The sequence below is a fragment of the Scleropages formosus genome, chromosome 12, assembly GCF_900964775.1.
Source record: "Scleropages formosus chromosome 12, fSclFor1.1, whole genome shotgun sequence".
In the NCBI taxonomy this organism is placed as follows: Eukaryota; Metazoa; Chordata; class Actinopteri; order Osteoglossiformes; family Osteoglossidae; genus Scleropages; species Scleropages formosus.
This window is the reverse complement of record NC_041817.1, coordinates 18,464,432-18,483,005: the sequence shown is the minus strand read 5'-3', so window position 1 is coordinate 18,483,005 and position 18,574 is coordinate 18,464,432. Positions and strand designations below refer to the sequence as shown.

General features: G+C 39.8%; 1 protein-coding gene across 1 annotated transcript in view; it reads left to right on the top strand.

Moving 5' to 3' along the window:
- The window catches only part of LOC108929015 (glypican-5-like), a 135,037-nt gene extending 118,306 nt beyond the window's left edge, over window positions 1–16,731 (top strand). The window contains exon 8 of the mRNA XM_018743298.2: window positions 15,993–16,731. Coding sequence (XP_018598814.1) covers window positions 15,993–16,150 — 158 coding nt within the window. The 3' untranslated portion in view covers window positions 16,151–16,731. The remainder of the gene's footprint in view (window positions 1–15,992) is intronic.
- Window positions 16,732–18,574: the final 1,843 nt, after the last annotated feature.

The window sequence follows — 18,574 nt, the reverse complement described above, 5'->3', positions numbered from 1 at the left end:
TGTGGCTGAGGGATCAGCATCTCCCCCTGCCCCTGTGTACTGTTTCTATAGGATACACAAGTGCCCTTATGTCCCTCAACGAGCAGGTTTGGAATCTATGAGCAGTCATGGGTGAACCAATTTAGGGTTCTCCCACCCCCCCAAAACCCATTCTCTGTGGGCCTCTGCCTCATCTTTCTTTTCCTCTCTACAGGAGTGACCTTCAGCTTGTCAGTCAGAGGGTCTCTGATACACATTGCCTCTCTCTCCCACTCTCCACCCTCTACTACCTCATCAGGCATGCGAAAACAGCACCTGTAGCTCCGAATCACTTTGCCTGCCGTTGGTTTTATTTAGGTTTTAGTGTTTTTCTTATCAGTGATGTCTTTTCTATATCTGCTTGTAGAAATCAATCAAAACAAACGCTCTCTAAATTTAAAGAACATTTTTGACATTTCTCCAATATGGTGTACTTAATTAAAAGATAATACGCAGTGGGCAGATCAGGTCTTGAAAAATAAGCCGTGATTAGGGGGAGGTCTGATACGAAGCGAAGGAAAGTTTAACCGGGTGTGTTTCATAGTTCACAACAAATGAGATGCCAACAGTACCGTTGGAAATCGTTTACTGACAATGTTATTTTAGTGTGGCAGATAGAGCCGCACCTCAGCAGTGCCTGCATCGACAATATTGTGTTATTGCTGCAAAAATGGCAAAGCACAGTATCATTATGAGCCTGCAGTGTACATATCATTTGAAAATGTTGTTAGAAATAGCAAAGATTAAGCAGTCATGTCGAAAGTAACAGAAGCACTGGAAATTTTGTCTCACACACAACAAGCAGATACAGTAGTTCAGGCATGACTATTACCAAGTTTGAATCTACACTGGTCCAAAAGTCCCCCTAGAACAAAAAACTGTGATTTGATTTTTTTGAATAGTGAACCTGCTTACTGTATATTATCTCATTTCAGACAAAATTTAAAATGACTTTTTAGAGATTTTTTAATAAATTCTAGTCTTGGCCAGAAAGCACTGGCAAAAATGCCTTTCACGTTCAATAACCTAGAAAACAGTTAGGTTACTATAAGGCATATAAAAATACATATTACCAATAAGAATTTTTTTGGACATTTCCATATGTACATACCTCCAGGGCTTACATTTATTTATTATTTTTTATGAACAAGTGACAAACATCCAAAATTGATTCCTTTAAAAAAACATGGTAGCAGCTCCCAGAAACATACCTGTTTTACCTTTTAAAGTTCTTTCACCTTGTAAAACATTGTCTCAGTCCTTGCCATAGCTGGAGAATTTTTTGGTCATTAATTTAAAAAAATGTATTTGATTTAATAGAACCGCAAGATATTGTATGTCTTTTCAATGGAAATTAATTTGGGGGCTAGAAGCTGCCCCTTAAGGAGCAATCAATTTAGCAGAACTGAAATCCCAGCAGTTTTGAACTGAGCCAGAATGTATTCCGAGCAAGAGCACAATTATTAATTACTTTATTATTTTTCCCTTGTTTTTCTTCCCTTTTGGGGCAGCTGATAACTTGGTGTTTAGGGGGCCAAATTTGCTTCTGGAGGTTATAGGATCCTACACTAGGTGGGGACAACTGGTATACCCCTGAGTAAGCTTTCTAACCTTAATTTTGTTTATGAACTCACTGTAAGATTTTTTTCTGGCACATGAGTGAATGTTAAAAAATGAATTTTTAAATACAATGACAGTTTAACTACAGGGGTGTAGTGGTGCAGTGGGTTGAACCGGGTCCTGCTCTCTGGTGGGTCTGGGGTTCGAGTCCCGCTTGGGGTGCCTCGTGATGGCTTGGCGTCCTGCCCTGGGTGTGTCCCCTCCCCCTCCAGCCTTTTGTCCTGTGTTGCTGGGTTAGGCTCCGGCTCCCGGTGACCCTGTAGGGGACGAGTGGTTTCGGATGGTGTGTGTGAGACAATTTAACTAATTACGAGGAAAAGGAAGAGTATACAAGATTCACTGTTTCACTCCCTTGAAAAAGATACAATACTTACTAATTTCTTCAGTATACTAAGGGATGTACTAAAGGATAAAGTGAAAAGGTGTATGTCATAATGCTGGAATGATTTTTGCTAAGCAGATCCATATTAAATGGAAGGCTTCTTTAAAGTTCCAATGGCTGATAGAGTAAACAAAGATTTAAAAAGCCATCTCACTGTCTCGGCCACTTCGGTAACACACAGGGATACAGATGCACGTGTGCGTGTAAAGTGAGCAAATTGTGGAAAAAATTACCCATGAGACAGAAGCCCTGGCCAATAACCTGAGAGTGGTATTCCAGTAGCTCCTTCTCATATCCTTAGTCAAAAAAACTGGTAAACTTCTTTCACTTGGATATTTTCCCTGCACTTTTTAGTCAATAATGAATTAGTTTCAATTTTACATTTATATTTACGCTTTTACAATTTTACATTTTACATTTACATTCACATTTTTTTTTTTTCACTTTCTCTTTAGCTGGTGTTTTCCCTTTCTGTAGTCCAGTGACGTAAAGATCGAAAACAGAAGGGAAGCGTTAAACATGCTAAAAGTTAATAATCAAATACCTGTTGTTTCATATGGTTCTGATTTGATGTGCATTCTTACTTCAGAGGAGCACAGGGCTTTCTGTCCTCTCGCTTATCCCCAGATCGAACCCAACCCTCTGTAAGCTAACAGGAGCTCAGTGTTATTCATTCCTGGAATTCTGCATTACATGTTAATATTTTGTACAAGTGTTGACCTTTTCTGAAGTTCACTCCTTTGGCAGCTCTTTCTCAAATAACAGGTCTAAAATTTTAAACAGTTGGTTTTGGTGCGGCCTCAAGATGCCATGATGATTGTAAACTGTGGAAGGCTACGGAGGTTGTGTTTCAAGGAGGTTCTGCTCCACTTGTCACTATGGTTCGCGATGGAAAGGATCTCCCTGCAAAGTGTTATCTGTACTGCTTAAACTGTTGGATGAGTGATTCAACTTATGTCTCGATGACCAGAGCACCACATTTTTTTTTCGTTTTTGCGGTTATTGTTGTGCCATTCTTCTAAAAATCTGTTTGCGGTGGTGAACCACAAGGTTGCCACAGAATTACCTTTGCTGGAAAACTGCAGTAGCAAACTGAAATGAACTGTTACTGTACTCACAAAGTGAAGAGAAGAAAAGAAAAGTTGACTTTGAGTTGTGGAGGATGGAGGAGGCTTGGCAGTTGTTCTTGCACTATCATTGCACAAACACGGCGAAACAAAGTGAACAAGACAGCAAACCAAAAGGAAATAGCTGATTGTACCCTAATAACAACTACGGTACATTACTTCACTTCCACATCAGTTGCAGAATGTGCACATTTCAATTTTTTTTTTTGGACAGGCTTCAGATAAATTTTTATACTGAGCTTTTGTTCCAGAAATTGAAAATTGGGGATAAAAAGCCAAGAGCCATTATACCGAAATTTACCGATATACCGATAAAGAAAGTTCATAAATCAACACTATACACTACCTGTATATTGGAATACAGTAGCTAAATGTACAAGTGCATCAAACTCTGACAAGAATATGTCAGGTGCTCTGAGAAACAGAGCATAAAATGGTAGACTGAGGGTTGTCGAGTGCTAAGTGTGATGTGAGTTTTATCTTGTCCTTTGGTTCAACAAAAGCTGCCTGCAGACCAGCATAATCCAGCAAATGATAGCATGCTTAAATTGCATTTGCCACAGCAATATTGATGAGTTTGTGAAAAGGCAGATCTAGGTACAAAGTTTGTCATTTTCCACTGCTCTTCTGGGCTGTGCTTTAATCCCCATTTATGGCTTTTGAAATTCCTTACTATAGTTTATTCTGTGAAATACTGCTTATGAACTATCATCACTTCTTATAAACGCGTGAACCTGTCCTCACAATTCTTATTTGTGTCGTATACCTACTACTATTGTGGCCTTTCATTGGTTGCCCTGGGCAACCAGTGGCTAACTCTGTCTATGGAAAAAGATAAATATAACAGGCAATATGACATTTTGTGTTTTCATTATTATATTTAAACCTTTGCTATTATCTTCTAAGACTATAATGTCATTGCATACAAACGCAAACAAATAAAAAAATCTTTGAGCAAGTTCAGTGTGGATGTTTGAATATTTCTTGCATTTATTTCATACAGAAAGGATGAGGTGATGCTTTAAGATGCTTTCTAAATGGCTTATATACTGCAATGAGTTCTTAGAATCAGCTATTTTAACAGTTGCAGCAAAAAAACCACAGTATAACTGTATTAATATTAAGAAAAATATGACTCAACTGTGACCTGTGTTTCTGGGGCAGATGTTGAAATAATTGCAATTTCTCATTGGGAAAACGATCCATTCTGATAAGTAGCAGCCAGCCACAGCAGTAGTTCTTTTTTTTCTTTCTTTCCTTTTTATAATTGCAGTCATGTCTCCTTGTACTTCTGCACAATCTTGCATAATATCTATAGATCACATGTAAAGCGTGTGAGACTCATGTTGAGAAGAATGCGACAAACTGAACTGAATTCAATTAGAGAATTCTGTTTTTTACATACTCACATAAGTCAGATAACATTAATTTAAAAATTACTTTATGTAATATAATACGGCAATTACCCCTTTTTTTGGAGTTGAGCCATGAGATGGGAATTTCTGTTGACCTTCTTGTGTATATATCAGCCCAAGGTTGGCGTTTGTTCCCTTCGTTTACAGGGTCTTATGTAAATCTGGGGCTGGAGAAGTGGGAGTTGTTATTAAAGTCACGCTCCACCACTCCAGGTTGGAGACACCAGAAAGCGAAAGGGCAGAGATCGAGCAGATTTCGTCGCAGCAGGAGAACATCAAAGGTCATGCAGTGTATGACTAATACCAAGAACTCGGTCAGCCTCGATTTTACAGCTGATGCAAGTGTCTTGATGTTCAAAGGCTGGGTTTCTTCTTTTTCTCAAAGATTTACAGAAAACATTTTGCTGGAGATTTGGCTGACCCACTCCTGCATCCCAGAATGTTCTGGAGTTCTTGAAGGTCAGGGTGGCAATCCAAGATGTTGCATAGCAAGATGCTCTAATGGATGGCACCTGTAAGTTTTATGTACAACTGTTTCCTCCTGGTTTGAAAGCAGTGTACAGGGTTGTGAAAAAAGTTTTTGCCCCCTTGCTGATTTCATCTATAATTGAAAATTTTTCATGCTAAAAGTTTTCAGGTCTTCTACCAAAATCTAATATTTTATGCAGTGCAGACAAGTGAGGAAATTCCACTTTTTTGTTTTGTTTTTAATTATATCTGGGTGGTCACCTTGAAAGTTATTCAACACCAACTGACACTGTGTGAAAAAATAATTCCCCCCCTTACACTCAATAACATAAGAAATATCTAGAGGGCAAAAACTTTTTCATTTCCCTGTATAAACACCATTGATTTGTAGTTACTAAAGAAAGTACTATATCTGGGTGGTCACCTTGAAAATTAGATACGATTTGACAAAATAACACTTGTTTTGGGATGCTTTATTACCAGTCTTTTTTATGTAGGGCAAAATAATTCATGGCGTAAATTATTTATCTTGCGTGAGCCATTAACGTTTTTAGATATTCTGCTGACTGCTGCCTTCAAAAACACTTATTATTGGACTTCTAATAAAAATAGTGTTTTTCATATGACAGTGCATTATCTTTACAACAGTGATTTGCAAAGGTAGAGTTCTTACCATTCTTGCTAAGACTGGCAGAGATTGTGCAGGAAATTAAACACAGAAGCTGATAGCTGGTCGGCTTGACTCGTCTTTAACTACGTTAAAATGCTTCTATTAAAACAATCTGTTACAAAAATAGCCCCTAACCCTTTTATGGAGTGTAGTGGTTAAAGCAGTGACCTTGCACTCTAAGGACCTGGGTTCAAAATCCCTACTACTGTTGTGAACAACTACTACAGGTACTCTCCCTAATGTGAGGCAGTAAAAAGTTATCCAGCTATATAAAGAAATAATTAAGTAACTTAATTTAATGTTATGTATAATATTAGCGTTCTGCGAATGTATTCTATTAAGCAGTTATATGACTGGAAGTTTGGGGCACTGTGATTGCAATAAAGTTAGAAATTCAAAATCTGCAGAACATTGCAGGGTTGTGTAAATCTATTTTAACATTTTAAAGTTTTCAGCTGATGTTTGGTATTTGACTCCCTTGTGGAACAGCAGGGATGCAGAAGTAATTCACCTCCTGATAAAAAAGGCATCTGATTGGAGCATCCAGGACACTGGTTCTGTGTGCTTGCTAATGAGATTTAGAAACTAGGGAATTCTAGCAGAAGCCTGTTCGTTTGTTTGTTGCATTATTTCACACTGTGTGCATGTAGCCCGTGAAATGAAACAGATGGCAATAAATGGAGTTTAAATGAGTGAATGGGATGTAACGGGGACATTTTTTTTTCCTGTGACTCAAATTCTGCTGTGGTTGTTTGGTTGTAGAATTTAGATAATAAGGATATACCTTTAAATTCTGTGTGAAGCAGAAAAGCATGTAATTTTGTTTTAATAGTTTAAATGTGCTGGTAAATTACCTCCAAGACATGAAAAATTACATACTTAAAATTAAAATAGTTTGCTTCTCTGTTTTCTTTCTGTTTTTAATGAGTGGCTCTGTGTTATATTAGCTTTATTCTTTAAATACATGTGTGCATGAAATATTTAAATGTATGATGAATTTACTGTATATTTTAATACACAACATTGCCTTCTCATGTCCAGGTATGCATTCGTCACCACTGCTCCACCTACTGTAGCATTCTCTATCACTATTTATTCCTCAGTGGCTTTTCATAGCTGTCCGGTGAACCCATTCTCAACACATTCTCAAACATCTTCCAGGGCACTGAAATACACTAAGCCATTATTGTCACAGCCAGCCCTCTGGATCCATATTAGAATTGGATATTTTTGAAACCATGCTTTGCTGATGCCCCCACCCCCACACACACTATTGTTTATTTCCACCCTCTTTCCTCCAGGTTATTCATCTTATTTATCCCCCCGACGGCGCCGCCCGCATTAAAGCCGGCAAACAATGCAGGATTTCGATTAGATATCATGAGTCGGCACCAACGACCCGCTGGCTGCCGGGGAAGGCCTGACCACCGGCTCTGGATGAATATTGATTACGCAGGGAGACAGAATGGAGTTTGGGGGGGCGGGGGGGGGGGTGTCTGGCACGTGCCATTTCACACAGCTTCTAAATGACTGCATCCGCCCAGGTCTGTACACACCTCATCACCTCCTAGCTTGTTCCCCTGGCTTGATGGTGAGCAGCACGTGTGCCACAGATTGAGGAGAAGGGGTGATTCATTTCAATTTGCCCTCTTTTACAGGATCATGATGCATGTCTGTTTCTGTACTCGGTGGCAGAAATGAATTTGTATAAAAACAACCTGAGCCATTTACCTTACCTAGTTAAGAGGTTAACTGAATTCTTTGAAATGTTATGATGTGCATTTTCAGCATATGAATATATTATAGACTTATGCTTTTTTTTTCTTTTTTTCAGCTGCATTAATGAGCAGATTAGCAGATGACAATGCTGTCAAGTTTCATTAACATAATTGCCCCACAGCACTGAGGTTATTCAAGGGTCAGTTGCAGATGTAGGATAGAATGATCAAATATTATGCTTATAAAGAGTTTAAAATAGTTAGAAGAGTAGAAATACACAATAGGAATTTGACAATGAAAAGGTAACTTTTTTGCATGTTTTCAGGCATTATTTATTCAGTTGTTTTTGAGCTATTTGTGTTAAGATTTGACATATGTAATTTCAGTGTAAAACTGATGTTAGCATTAGATTATCCTTATGTTAAAGAGATGAGGTACACTTTCTCATGTCCAGTTTCATCAAATGGTCAATAAACTATTCAGTTAGCACTGTTTTAAAAGCCAACATTCGAAGCCTTTTTAGGGAGCAGTTTTCAGTGCTTCAGTTTTTTTGCATCAGTACTTTTCAAAACAGAATTTTCAAAACTGCTTGCCTCTTATTTTAAGAAAACACTAGCATTGCAGTGTCGGGGTTCAGCATCGCATCGTCAGCTCCCGAAGTGACATCTGGCAGGGCTCATGTTCTGCAAAATAAAACAATCTGACGAAAGCAGTGACACCGTTGACTTGTATTTATAAGATTTTCTTTTAAACTATGATTGAATGTAAAAATGTTAACAGGAAGCCAGATGCAGGCTCCATGTTGTGTGTAATTGTTATATTTGTCAGCCTTCTGCGTAGCGTCTCAGGTGGCCTGGCTCCGTTCAGCTTATCCCTGCGCTCTCGTCGCGGCCCCGATAAACAAGTCATTCTAGAATCCCACCGTTATTGGATTAATCTCCACTCCTGCTTTGTGCTCATCGTATTGCCCAAATTAGACCCTGCTAACAAGACTCCTCCCTGGAGACCCAAGCCGCTTCGATTTGCATTCAGAGCTGAACTATGAAAAACAAAGAGCGTTGGGGAGACTTTCTAACTGCATCCACCCCTGCTCGCTCAGTGGGGATTGGAAGCATTTAGCACAGTTGTCAAAATTTACTTATAGTCCGAACTGCAATTACAAGAGTAATTGTGATGGAAAATTCAAGTGTGCATATTGTTCAAAATGTCATAAAATGCCTTTCTTTTTATTTATTTTTACTGCATAAATTGCTTTCATGAGGAACTTTTGTCACATGAACATTTTACATAATGGTATTGGTGGGCTACTAATTAGCTCAGTACTGTTTCTCCATGGCTTGTGTAATGTAGCCTAGGGTACCAAACTGTTCCCACAGTGTAATAAACTTCTCAGAACTTGTTGAAAAGGCTTTGGCAGCTTGTGAAGAAGAAACGGATGGAGACGCTAATCTCGTCAGCCTAAAGCCTCTTCCTTCTCTGTACCATTACAGTTTGTTTTCATTGGCAGCAAATTGAATGGAGGTTTTATGAGCCTCTATCTGCCAAAGAGCGTTTTATAGCAGCAACCTGTTTTGAAGGAAAGCTTATCATTTTCGCCATTATGGATGCAGTCGTCTCAGAGTGTTATTTTATCCATGGACCCCCCCAGGACTTGCTAGGATACCGATTGCCTGTGCAATCATCTCAATATAGTTCACTTGTACTTCAGTACAGATGGTCTTTTAAACTGTTTCTTCATGCATTGCCAGTGTTGGTGGTACAGTGGCATTGGTGCCCAATAAATTATGGGCCAGGGCTTTGGACACAGGTTCGAGTGCTGCGGAGTTGAGAGTTTCCTCTGGGTGCTCCAGTTTCCTCCCAAAGTCCAGTGGAATGTTTTTCAGGTGAATTGGTAACCAAACCACTGTTAATGTGTGTGTATCTTTCAGTGAATGAGTGTCTGATTATCTTGTGAGAGACTGGCATCCCATAAGTGGTGTACTCTGGCTCACTCTTTGTGCTTCAGGGATAGGTTATGAATCACCATGACCCTGCAGTGATAATGGATGGATGGATGGATGGATGGATGGATGGATTATCATTATTAATCTATGCATTCTTCCCTGAGGGATAAACACTACTATTCTGATATGTGTTTTATCATATCTTCCAAAATGTTTATGGTCGTACCTAAAATAATAAGCATTTTTATGCATTTGACCAATAGCACTACACATATTTTAGTCACTTTCTGCTTGTTTGCTTATCCTGGGGTAGCAGCTGATGAAAGGGGACAGTGATCCACATCAGGACATCTGACACATGTAAAAACATCATGTCACTAAGTGTTGTGACAAAGGGCCATCAGAAAAGTGTTTAAAAATCAGAATGGACCAGTCCCTTGTGGTCAGATGGTAGAAATACAATTACTGGCGTTGATCTCCATTATCAATTGAACAGATGTGAATTAGCAGAATTTTTATTCCCTGAATGATGTCTGCAATTGTGATACAATCTGAACTCTGATACAATCGTTATTGTATTTTGATATCAATTAATAGATAGTGTGCAACACTGCTCACATTCTTATACAGATGAGAAAATTACCTTATCAGGACATTGTATCCTGGCAATAAATTATCATTAAAGTGTACCATGGGTGTCTTGCTCTACGAAGAAAGATTAAACACACATTGGCTAAAACCACTTGGCAGCAAAGCAGAGCCTAACCTGGCGACACAGGCAAGGCTGGAAGGGGTGGGGACACCAGTCTGTTACAAGGCACCCCAAGCAGGACTCAAATCCCAAACCCATCACAGAGCGGGACCCAGCGAAATCTGTTGCACCACCGGAAGAAAGATCACACATTGTCTGAAACCGCTTGTCCCATACAGGGTCGCGGGGAGCCGGAGCCTAACCCGGCAACAGAGGGCGCAAGGCTGGAGGGGGAGGGGACTCACCCAGGACAGGGCGCCAGTCCATTACAAGGCACCCCAAGCGGGACTTGAACCCCAGACTCAGGGGGAGAGTAGTACCCAGTCCAACCCACTGCACCAGCACACCCCCAGAAGAAAGAGCTACAGTATAATTTCAGTTAAAACTGGACTAATTTTACAGTGCTGTAAATTCTGTATTTTCAAAGACCCATGAGTACATTTGCATAATAATGTTACAGTAGGACAACATCCAACACATTTCATTTGCACTTCTCACTACAGTGACAATAAAACTAATCCATTAGCACCTTTATCAAATTAAAATTGTCAAAAAGGTCAGTTTTGTACAATACTGATAATGTTGCACTTAAGATAATATTTAAAAGTTTGAGTACACGTGCATGAAAACAAGACTTTCCTGGGCAAAGAACACTGAAACCAGACCTTTGAGGCATGGAAGTCAGTCTTATGGACCAGTTAGTCAAAATCTGAAATATCTGGGTTCATCTCCAAGGTATCTGTAAGACCCAGATTGGAGGTGCATGTGAATTGTACCTGTGGTTCCCACTGTCCAGCATGAACGAGGCAGTGTCACGGTCTGAAGCTTCTTTCCTAGTGACAGAGCTGGGTGATCTTTATCAAGTCCATGGCAGCCTCAAACAGCATGGACATCAAAATGTATTTTAGAGGCTTGTCACTCCATTGGGGTTACAGCTAGTTGGTCAGTTCTTCATTCTTCAGCAAGATACTTACCTGACACACAACTCAAAATTGTGCATGACCTATCTGGCAAATAAATTGAAGGATAAATCAAAGAAATGTCCTGGATGTAAAACATTGTCAAGTATGGGGAAAAGAACCTGCAGGTGAACTCAAACTTTTGACTGATTCCGTGGCTTCAAAAGCAATAAAGCCATCCTTGGTGATGTGCTCTGTTTCTATGTGCCCTTGGAAAAGGAATTTTTGGATGTGTGTGATTATGTTTACCTCGCAGAGGTTTGTCAGTCTTTAGATAATGATTTCCCGCTCTTTGAAATTAATTCTTTAGGCGAGTCGTATTTTTTCACACCATCAATATCGGTGTTCATGGAGCAAAGACGCGAAATAGGTACAAGTGGAAAAAACTAAGTAACACATAGAGAGCAAGCATACTGAGAATAAGGATGCATCCATCTTGAAATATGATTGAGCTCTGCAGTCAAGCTGACAAATTGTCTGTATTTTTGACACCTCTGTTTGGGTGTGCAGACCGTGCTGGAGACCCACTCTGCAACAGAATGTACACAAATCGCCGCTCTAGCCAGATCATATCAAGATCCGAGGTTCTGTCTTCTCATCACCCAGCTCTCTTACAACAGCACTGGTAACATGAGTATTTTATTAATCAGTGCACCTTCTGCTGCCATATACTTATATTGACTCGCTTTCATTATTTAGACACTGCAATTCTTTTAGACACATATTTGGCCAGGTACACTGCAGCTTAAGAATTTGATCTGCTTGCTTAAAACAGAAATTTAATTTACTATTTAAAAAAAAGTTTTATATATTTTTTGTATTTTAGCCATGTACTTAGAAAGTTTTCCACATTTTCAGACATTGATGTTGTTTTTCTTATTGCTCTTCATAGTTTATTTGTTTTATTATCTATATGTCTTGTTTATCAAACAGTTTCTTTTTCTCATGATTGCAAATTTAAATTTGGTTGATTTCTCTTCCACTTTGAGGTTCTTCTTTGTATTTTATATTTATTGTGGATTTACCACTTGGGTTTTCTCAAATAGCTTTTGTATTTCATGCCCTCAACAAAAAAGTCATATAAAAAATGGCAAATTATGCAAATCCTTCTGCAAGTATAGCTACTTCTCAGAGACACTGATAATGACCTCTCAATACAGGTAGTGTGAATTAACTATATTTAGAGTAAAATAAAAAAAATTAGGGTGAGGAGCTCAGTCACTCGGGAGGAGCTCGGAGTGGAGCCGCTGCTCCTCCACATCGAGAGGAGCCAGTTGAGGTGGCTCAGGCACCTGTTCCGGATGCCTCCTGGACGCCTCCCTGGTGAGGTGTTCCGGGCATGTCCCACAGGGAGGAGGCCTCGGGGCAGACCCAGGACATGTTGGAGAGACTACGTCTGCCAGCTGTCCTGGGAACGCCTTGGAGTTCCCCCAGTGGAGCTGGAGGAGGTGTGAGGGGAGAGGGAAGTCTGGGGGGCTCTGCTTGGACTACTGCCCCCACGACCCGGTCCCGGATAAGCGGAGGAAGATGGATGGATGGATAGAGTGAAAAAATATTATAATGATCATTTGCAAGTGCAATGAATGCAACAAGGATGTGTTTTCACTTGTAGGCTGGATAAGAGAGTTTCAAAGAAAAAAAACTGACATGTTGCACAATGAATGATGTGAGCACCATGCTTAGGAATTATTTGTACAGTTTGATCAGCTTGCGGTATTAAATCTCCACATTAATTTATTTACTGGTCAATTTACCTTGAATTAACCTTTGGTATTAATGTTCAGTGTAACCTCATTGACTAACCAATTTACCTTGGATTCATTTATGGCACAGTAATTCACAATCAGGGGGATTAAGCCTGGTGAGTAAAGTTAAAACCCGTTAAGTGTTTTACTCTGGATTTTGCTGATCTTTAAAGGACTCATTTTGGCTCCATGTGAGAGCAACTGTGGGATCTACAGGTCATCAGGCAATAGCTGCTTAATGCTAGATCTGATGTGACCTTGCAGAGATGAGGTTCCAGGGGTTGTATATCGATATACAATAGACTCCAGGGCTACAGATCCTACATTACTGTTGTAATGGGCAGTGTTCCTTCTCTGGTTGATAAATTTCACCATACACCTTACCTGAAGCATGTATGTTTAGTTTTCCACTGTACTGTCTTTTTCTTTACTAAAAGATACAAACTTACATTGTACATTGCATTCCACTTTGGCATTAAGTTATTCTAACTATTAACACTGGACAGGGACCTTGTCAAGTAGAGAAATTAAACTGGTTGTGGATTGTGTTTGCACAAAATCAAATGGTGGTCATGTCAATGAGAAAAGCAGCCAGTGTAGTGAGGCCATTAAGTCGCCCATGGTATATTGAAGACATGTGCCATCTTTCAGAGTCCTCTTAAATCATTAGTGTTGTTGCTTACATTACTGCATCATCTGCATTGTCAAGGTGAAGAGTGAGACAATATCACCCATAGCTCATGATCTGCGCATTGCCTGATGGTCTTCTGCTATTAAATAGAGACTTTAATCACTGCAACTTAACATTGACTTTGCCCTCACTCACAGTATTCGTGATCTGTCCTCCAAGGATCGACAAAACCATTAAAGCACTGAGTTGTTTTACTTCAGTGCCAAAAACAGCTGCATCACAAAGGTATTGCCCTTTAGGGGTAATTCTGATCACCAGCTAGTGCGCTTGATCCCAAAGTATGTTCCTTTTCGTTGCCAGCAGATCATTGTTACATAAAATTATATGTGTGTGTGGACAAAAGGGGGTGCGCGAGAAACTGAAAGGGTGTTTTGAGTGAACAGATTTCTGTGTTTTTACTAGTAAAGGTGACAATACTGATAAACGCTCACTGTACTACTGACTGTGTACATTTCTTTATGGACAGTATTATACCACTGTCTGGAGTTCCTCCAGTAGTGAATCTTGAATAATGAAAGAATTAAGGGAGCCATAAACAAAAAGAAGATAGTTTTTCTCTTGCAGGTACAAGGATAGTCTTAGGGAAACAGAGAAATACCTGGAAAAGAAATTGAGCTTCTAAAGGTAACTGAAGAGGGGAAAAAGGGAAGCAGATACAGGAGAGTAACATTAAAGGTTATTTTTGTGGTATGAAAATAGTCAGTGGTTATGGTTCAGCATAAACACAATGTTTAGGATGCTTGATAATGTTTCACACTAGATTGGACAAGTGGGATATCTCAGAGAAAAATCTATACAGAATTTATAGAGCACTAGGACCTATCAACACATTATATTGTCTGTTCATGAGGCTCATACTGAAAACAAAGCACTTTAAAACATAATAAGTTAACAGGCCGGTTTGGGTCTAATCGGAGGCACTGAGAGTCTGTGCTGAACAGTTGTGTGGGATTCTCCCCCAGAGGTTTTTTTCCATCCTACTTAATTTCCAGGATCCCATTAGGATGGAAAACCATTGCACCAAGGCTGAACATATTCATTTACTTTCACTAACTGCTTGTTCTGGTCAAGGTCACAGCAGCCCAAAGCCTATCCTGGAATCACAGGTAGTTAGGCTGGGTGGTACACCCTTGATAGAGCACCAGTCCATTGCTGGGTAGCCACACTGAACAGTCACCCACAACAACAAATTCAGCTGAACTGCATGTCTCTGAACTGTGGGAAGAAACCCACTCAGAGATGGGTAGATCATGCAAACTCCACACACACTGAGCGAGATTCAAACCTACAGTACGCCGAACCAGCTTAGGCACCATGAGACGGTTGCAGTACCTGCTGCGTCACTATGCTAAAGCTAAAATAATAATCATTTTAGACTCATTTCCCAATCACAGTAGTATACTTATCTAGATTTATTTAATTTCCCTTTGTTTTTAGATTAACATTTATTTGTTCAGCAGATGCTTTTCTCCGAAGCAACTTCCGATGAACTCTATATAGTGTTATGAGTCCACACACCTTATTCACCAAGGTGACTTACACTCCTACATACACTACTTACAATGGGTCACTCATCCATATATCAGTTTTTTGGTGATGTCTCAATGATTGCGTGTTCATAAATGTACGATAATGAAAAGTTGACTACTGACTGCTTTCCATTTTGAAAAGTGACATTTCTGCAGAGATATAATACAGATGTGATTATTTATACAGTATATCTCTTTATTAATTGATTACCTTTTTGTACGTTTTTTCTTGCTCAAGCTATCAGTGATCAATGTGCAGTTAATTAAGTGCCCACACAGATCCTCTGTTATCCTCTGAACGCAAGACTAGCCTTTCTGTTGATTACATTTTAAGGAATGGCATTATCAATAATTGGTGATCAATAAGCACAACAGGAACTTAGCTGAATCTAACTTATTGTGCCTTATGTGAATCTGCCTCTTTCTAATTAATTCTTGCGCACAATATCAATATGCTTTTCAAAAGATGGACTAAAAGAAATGTGCAAACTTGTAAAAAAAAAAAAAAAAACACATTGTATCATTGATTTAAGGCTGGAATGAAGGGGAAAAGGTAGAAAAATGCAGGAGCTGGAACAGAGCAGAGCTGTTTGGTAGGTGTGGGGTCGAGTCCAGCTTAAGGTGTGTGGGACTTGCACTCCCCCGGACAACCATGGAAGACTGCACTTGCAAACCACTTCTGTTCCTTACCTTAAAAAGGGTGTGAGTGCTCACTGTAAGTTGGACTTGGCTTGATGGCACATCCCTGCATTCATGGTGGTGCTAGAGCTTCACACAGTGTATAGCCTTTCACACCTAGTAGTATTAACTGTTGTCCAGATCTTTAAACGGGCCCCCGCGAGAGACGGTCCATGACATTCTCTATTTGTGCCATGCATAATTACACATTTTTCATGCCAGCAACAAACTGGAAATGTACAATGTGGTAATTTTCCTTTGCTCTCTACTCTTGCAGGGATACCTGACAAAGTGCAGGATCACAGGAGGCACACGCCACGAACGGACAGCTCCGGAGCGAGGGACGCATCTGGCGCGGGAGCCGCCGCGGCCAGCGCCACCGTCAACCTGCTGACCTTGAGCTCAGTCTGTGTGCTCATGTTGCTGTCCTGGTAATGTCACTCCATGCCCCACCCTCCGTGCTGCAAAGACTGTTTTTTTTCCCCCTTTTCTTTTCATTTCTTTTCACCCCAAGATTGAATAAAGAAGAAGAGAGACTTCTTTGAAGGTGTAGTGCAAAGGTCATGCTGGTCTTTGAGACATTGTGAAAGCAGTCCTTCCATCAAGGGAGCCACAGGGGATGAGGTTAAGTAGAGAAGCAGTGGTGTGGGGCCACTGGCCATCTCGGCGGACATCTCAGGAGCGATCCCCACGTGGTAACGGAAACGAACAGCAGTGCAACGCGTTCTAGCAACTCAACAAAACTTCACCCTCCAGAACACCTGGCCATCTCCCCAGCTGCTGACTCTTTCTGATTCCCTGTCAAATATAAACAAGCTCATGTAGCTGCCAAGGCGGCCTGCTCTCTTGTACTCTAAAGCTGTATTATGTTACATGTACAAGTTTTAAATTAATTTAATCCTCTTGTTTTGCATAATGTATTTAATAAGCACAGAATTGCTAAAATGATAATACGGTTTCCTCTGTGACAGCATATTTTACAAGGTAGGTCATTGCCATCTTTTTAGTGTCATATTCAATTTCCTGGGTCTTTTACGATCCCATGAACTTTATCATGCCCTTGAATGACAATGTATTGCAAGACACCGTCTGAAAATATTTGTCTTTTTTTTTTTTTTTTTTTTTACTTTTTCTCCCTCATAGATTCTTCCTTCTGAAATAAATTATGTTTGGGTTTCTTGTGTATTTATTATGTGTTTATTATAAAGAAATAAATACGAAGGTGACCTAAGTCAGTATTTATTCCTCTCCTCTCAGGCAGATACCCCTGTCATAGTAGATCAGGATCTTCCTTTAAAAAAACTAATTTCATTGTATCACTAACCTGAAACTCTCCCGATGCATAGGGGTCAGTGATTTAATGCAGTCCCCCCCCCCCCCCCCTCCCCCAATACAGAAAGAAGTTGTGCTTCTATCGCTCTTTTGCGGCTGCTCTCTTTCTCCTTTCAAACATCCCCCTTCTTCTGACTTTTCATATTTGGAGCATGTCAGCGCTGAGCGATTCGCTGGTGGCATATTCACTGAGGCCCATTCTATTATTTAAATAAACGATGTTCATTTCATCAGAGCTAGGATTGGCAGAGGAATGGAAGCCATGTGTTCGAAATCACTTGGTACTGATTTGGTTTTTTTGATTTTTCAAGCAACTTGCCACCACTGTCATATTGGACGAGGCACTGAGATACAGAAGGTAGTTTGTCAAAGACTGTAATAGTAAGGATCAGACAAATAGTTAAAAGGACTAACTTTTAAGTGAGTATTAATGTAAAAATATTTATTTCATCAGTGGTCTAACTTTTTAAGAATAACAAAAAAGAATCATGAGTAACAACCAGTAGGTATTTGTGTTTTACCTGAGCAATCTAATTCGTAATTATAATTCATTACAGCCTATACATGAAATTCCAAGTTCATCATGCATGTTTGAATGGCTGAGGAGACTGCTTGATCTTCAGAGAGCCTCTTCTCATAGTTACCTTGGCTCCCCAATTTATTAATTTGTCTTGCAAGAAATAGCCGAGAGGTCTTGGCATCACCATGGAGGTTGGAGAGACACCCTCAGCCTGTGGCTATGCGCTATGAAGAAACTCAGTATACGTATAAAGAATGAAAACAGAGATGGAAACAGGCAAATACAAGATGCCACCGAACATTCCTGTGAGCCATTCATTTTAAAACTGCAGCCACTTCAAAGGACCGACTGTGATGATTGCAGCATGGGAATTTTTATCAGCACAGTGTATTGTACGTGTAATTATACAGTGCAATTTAATGACTGCATTTGCAGGTTTTTTCACTTAATTTTAATCGTCCGTGCAGTTTTTCTTCTGTTCCGATTCAGTCAGAACTACCAGACTCCAAGGGGCAAAAATTAGAATTTGTGGTTATTAACTGTTGTTCCCTAAAATCCTTAAAATGTTATGGTAATGGTTATTTACAGCAGAAGCTCGGTAAACTTCAAGGTTGTTACTGTGAGTTTATTAATGTTCATTCCTCATTGCTTCTCAGTCATACAGAAGCCATGGGGTACCATAACAAGACGATTTTAGGTGTTGGTTTGTAATGAAGATCTAAAGTCATAATGCTCTTTGATATTCTGTGGCTGCATCTGTGTCAAGATATGAATGCTGAATGATTGGGGGACTGTATGAATTTATGTATGCATCTGATTAAAGGCCTGGAATTTCTTCCAGGCTTACTGTACCATTTCTGAGCTCTGAGGACTCAGTGTTGCTATATTTTGTGTCGGAGGGACTGGACCGTTGTGGCTGTAATATATTTAAACACTAATCTGCCTATACAAATTGCAGAAGTAGTAGTGGATTTTGCTCTATGCTGGGTACCAGCTGATAACCCCCT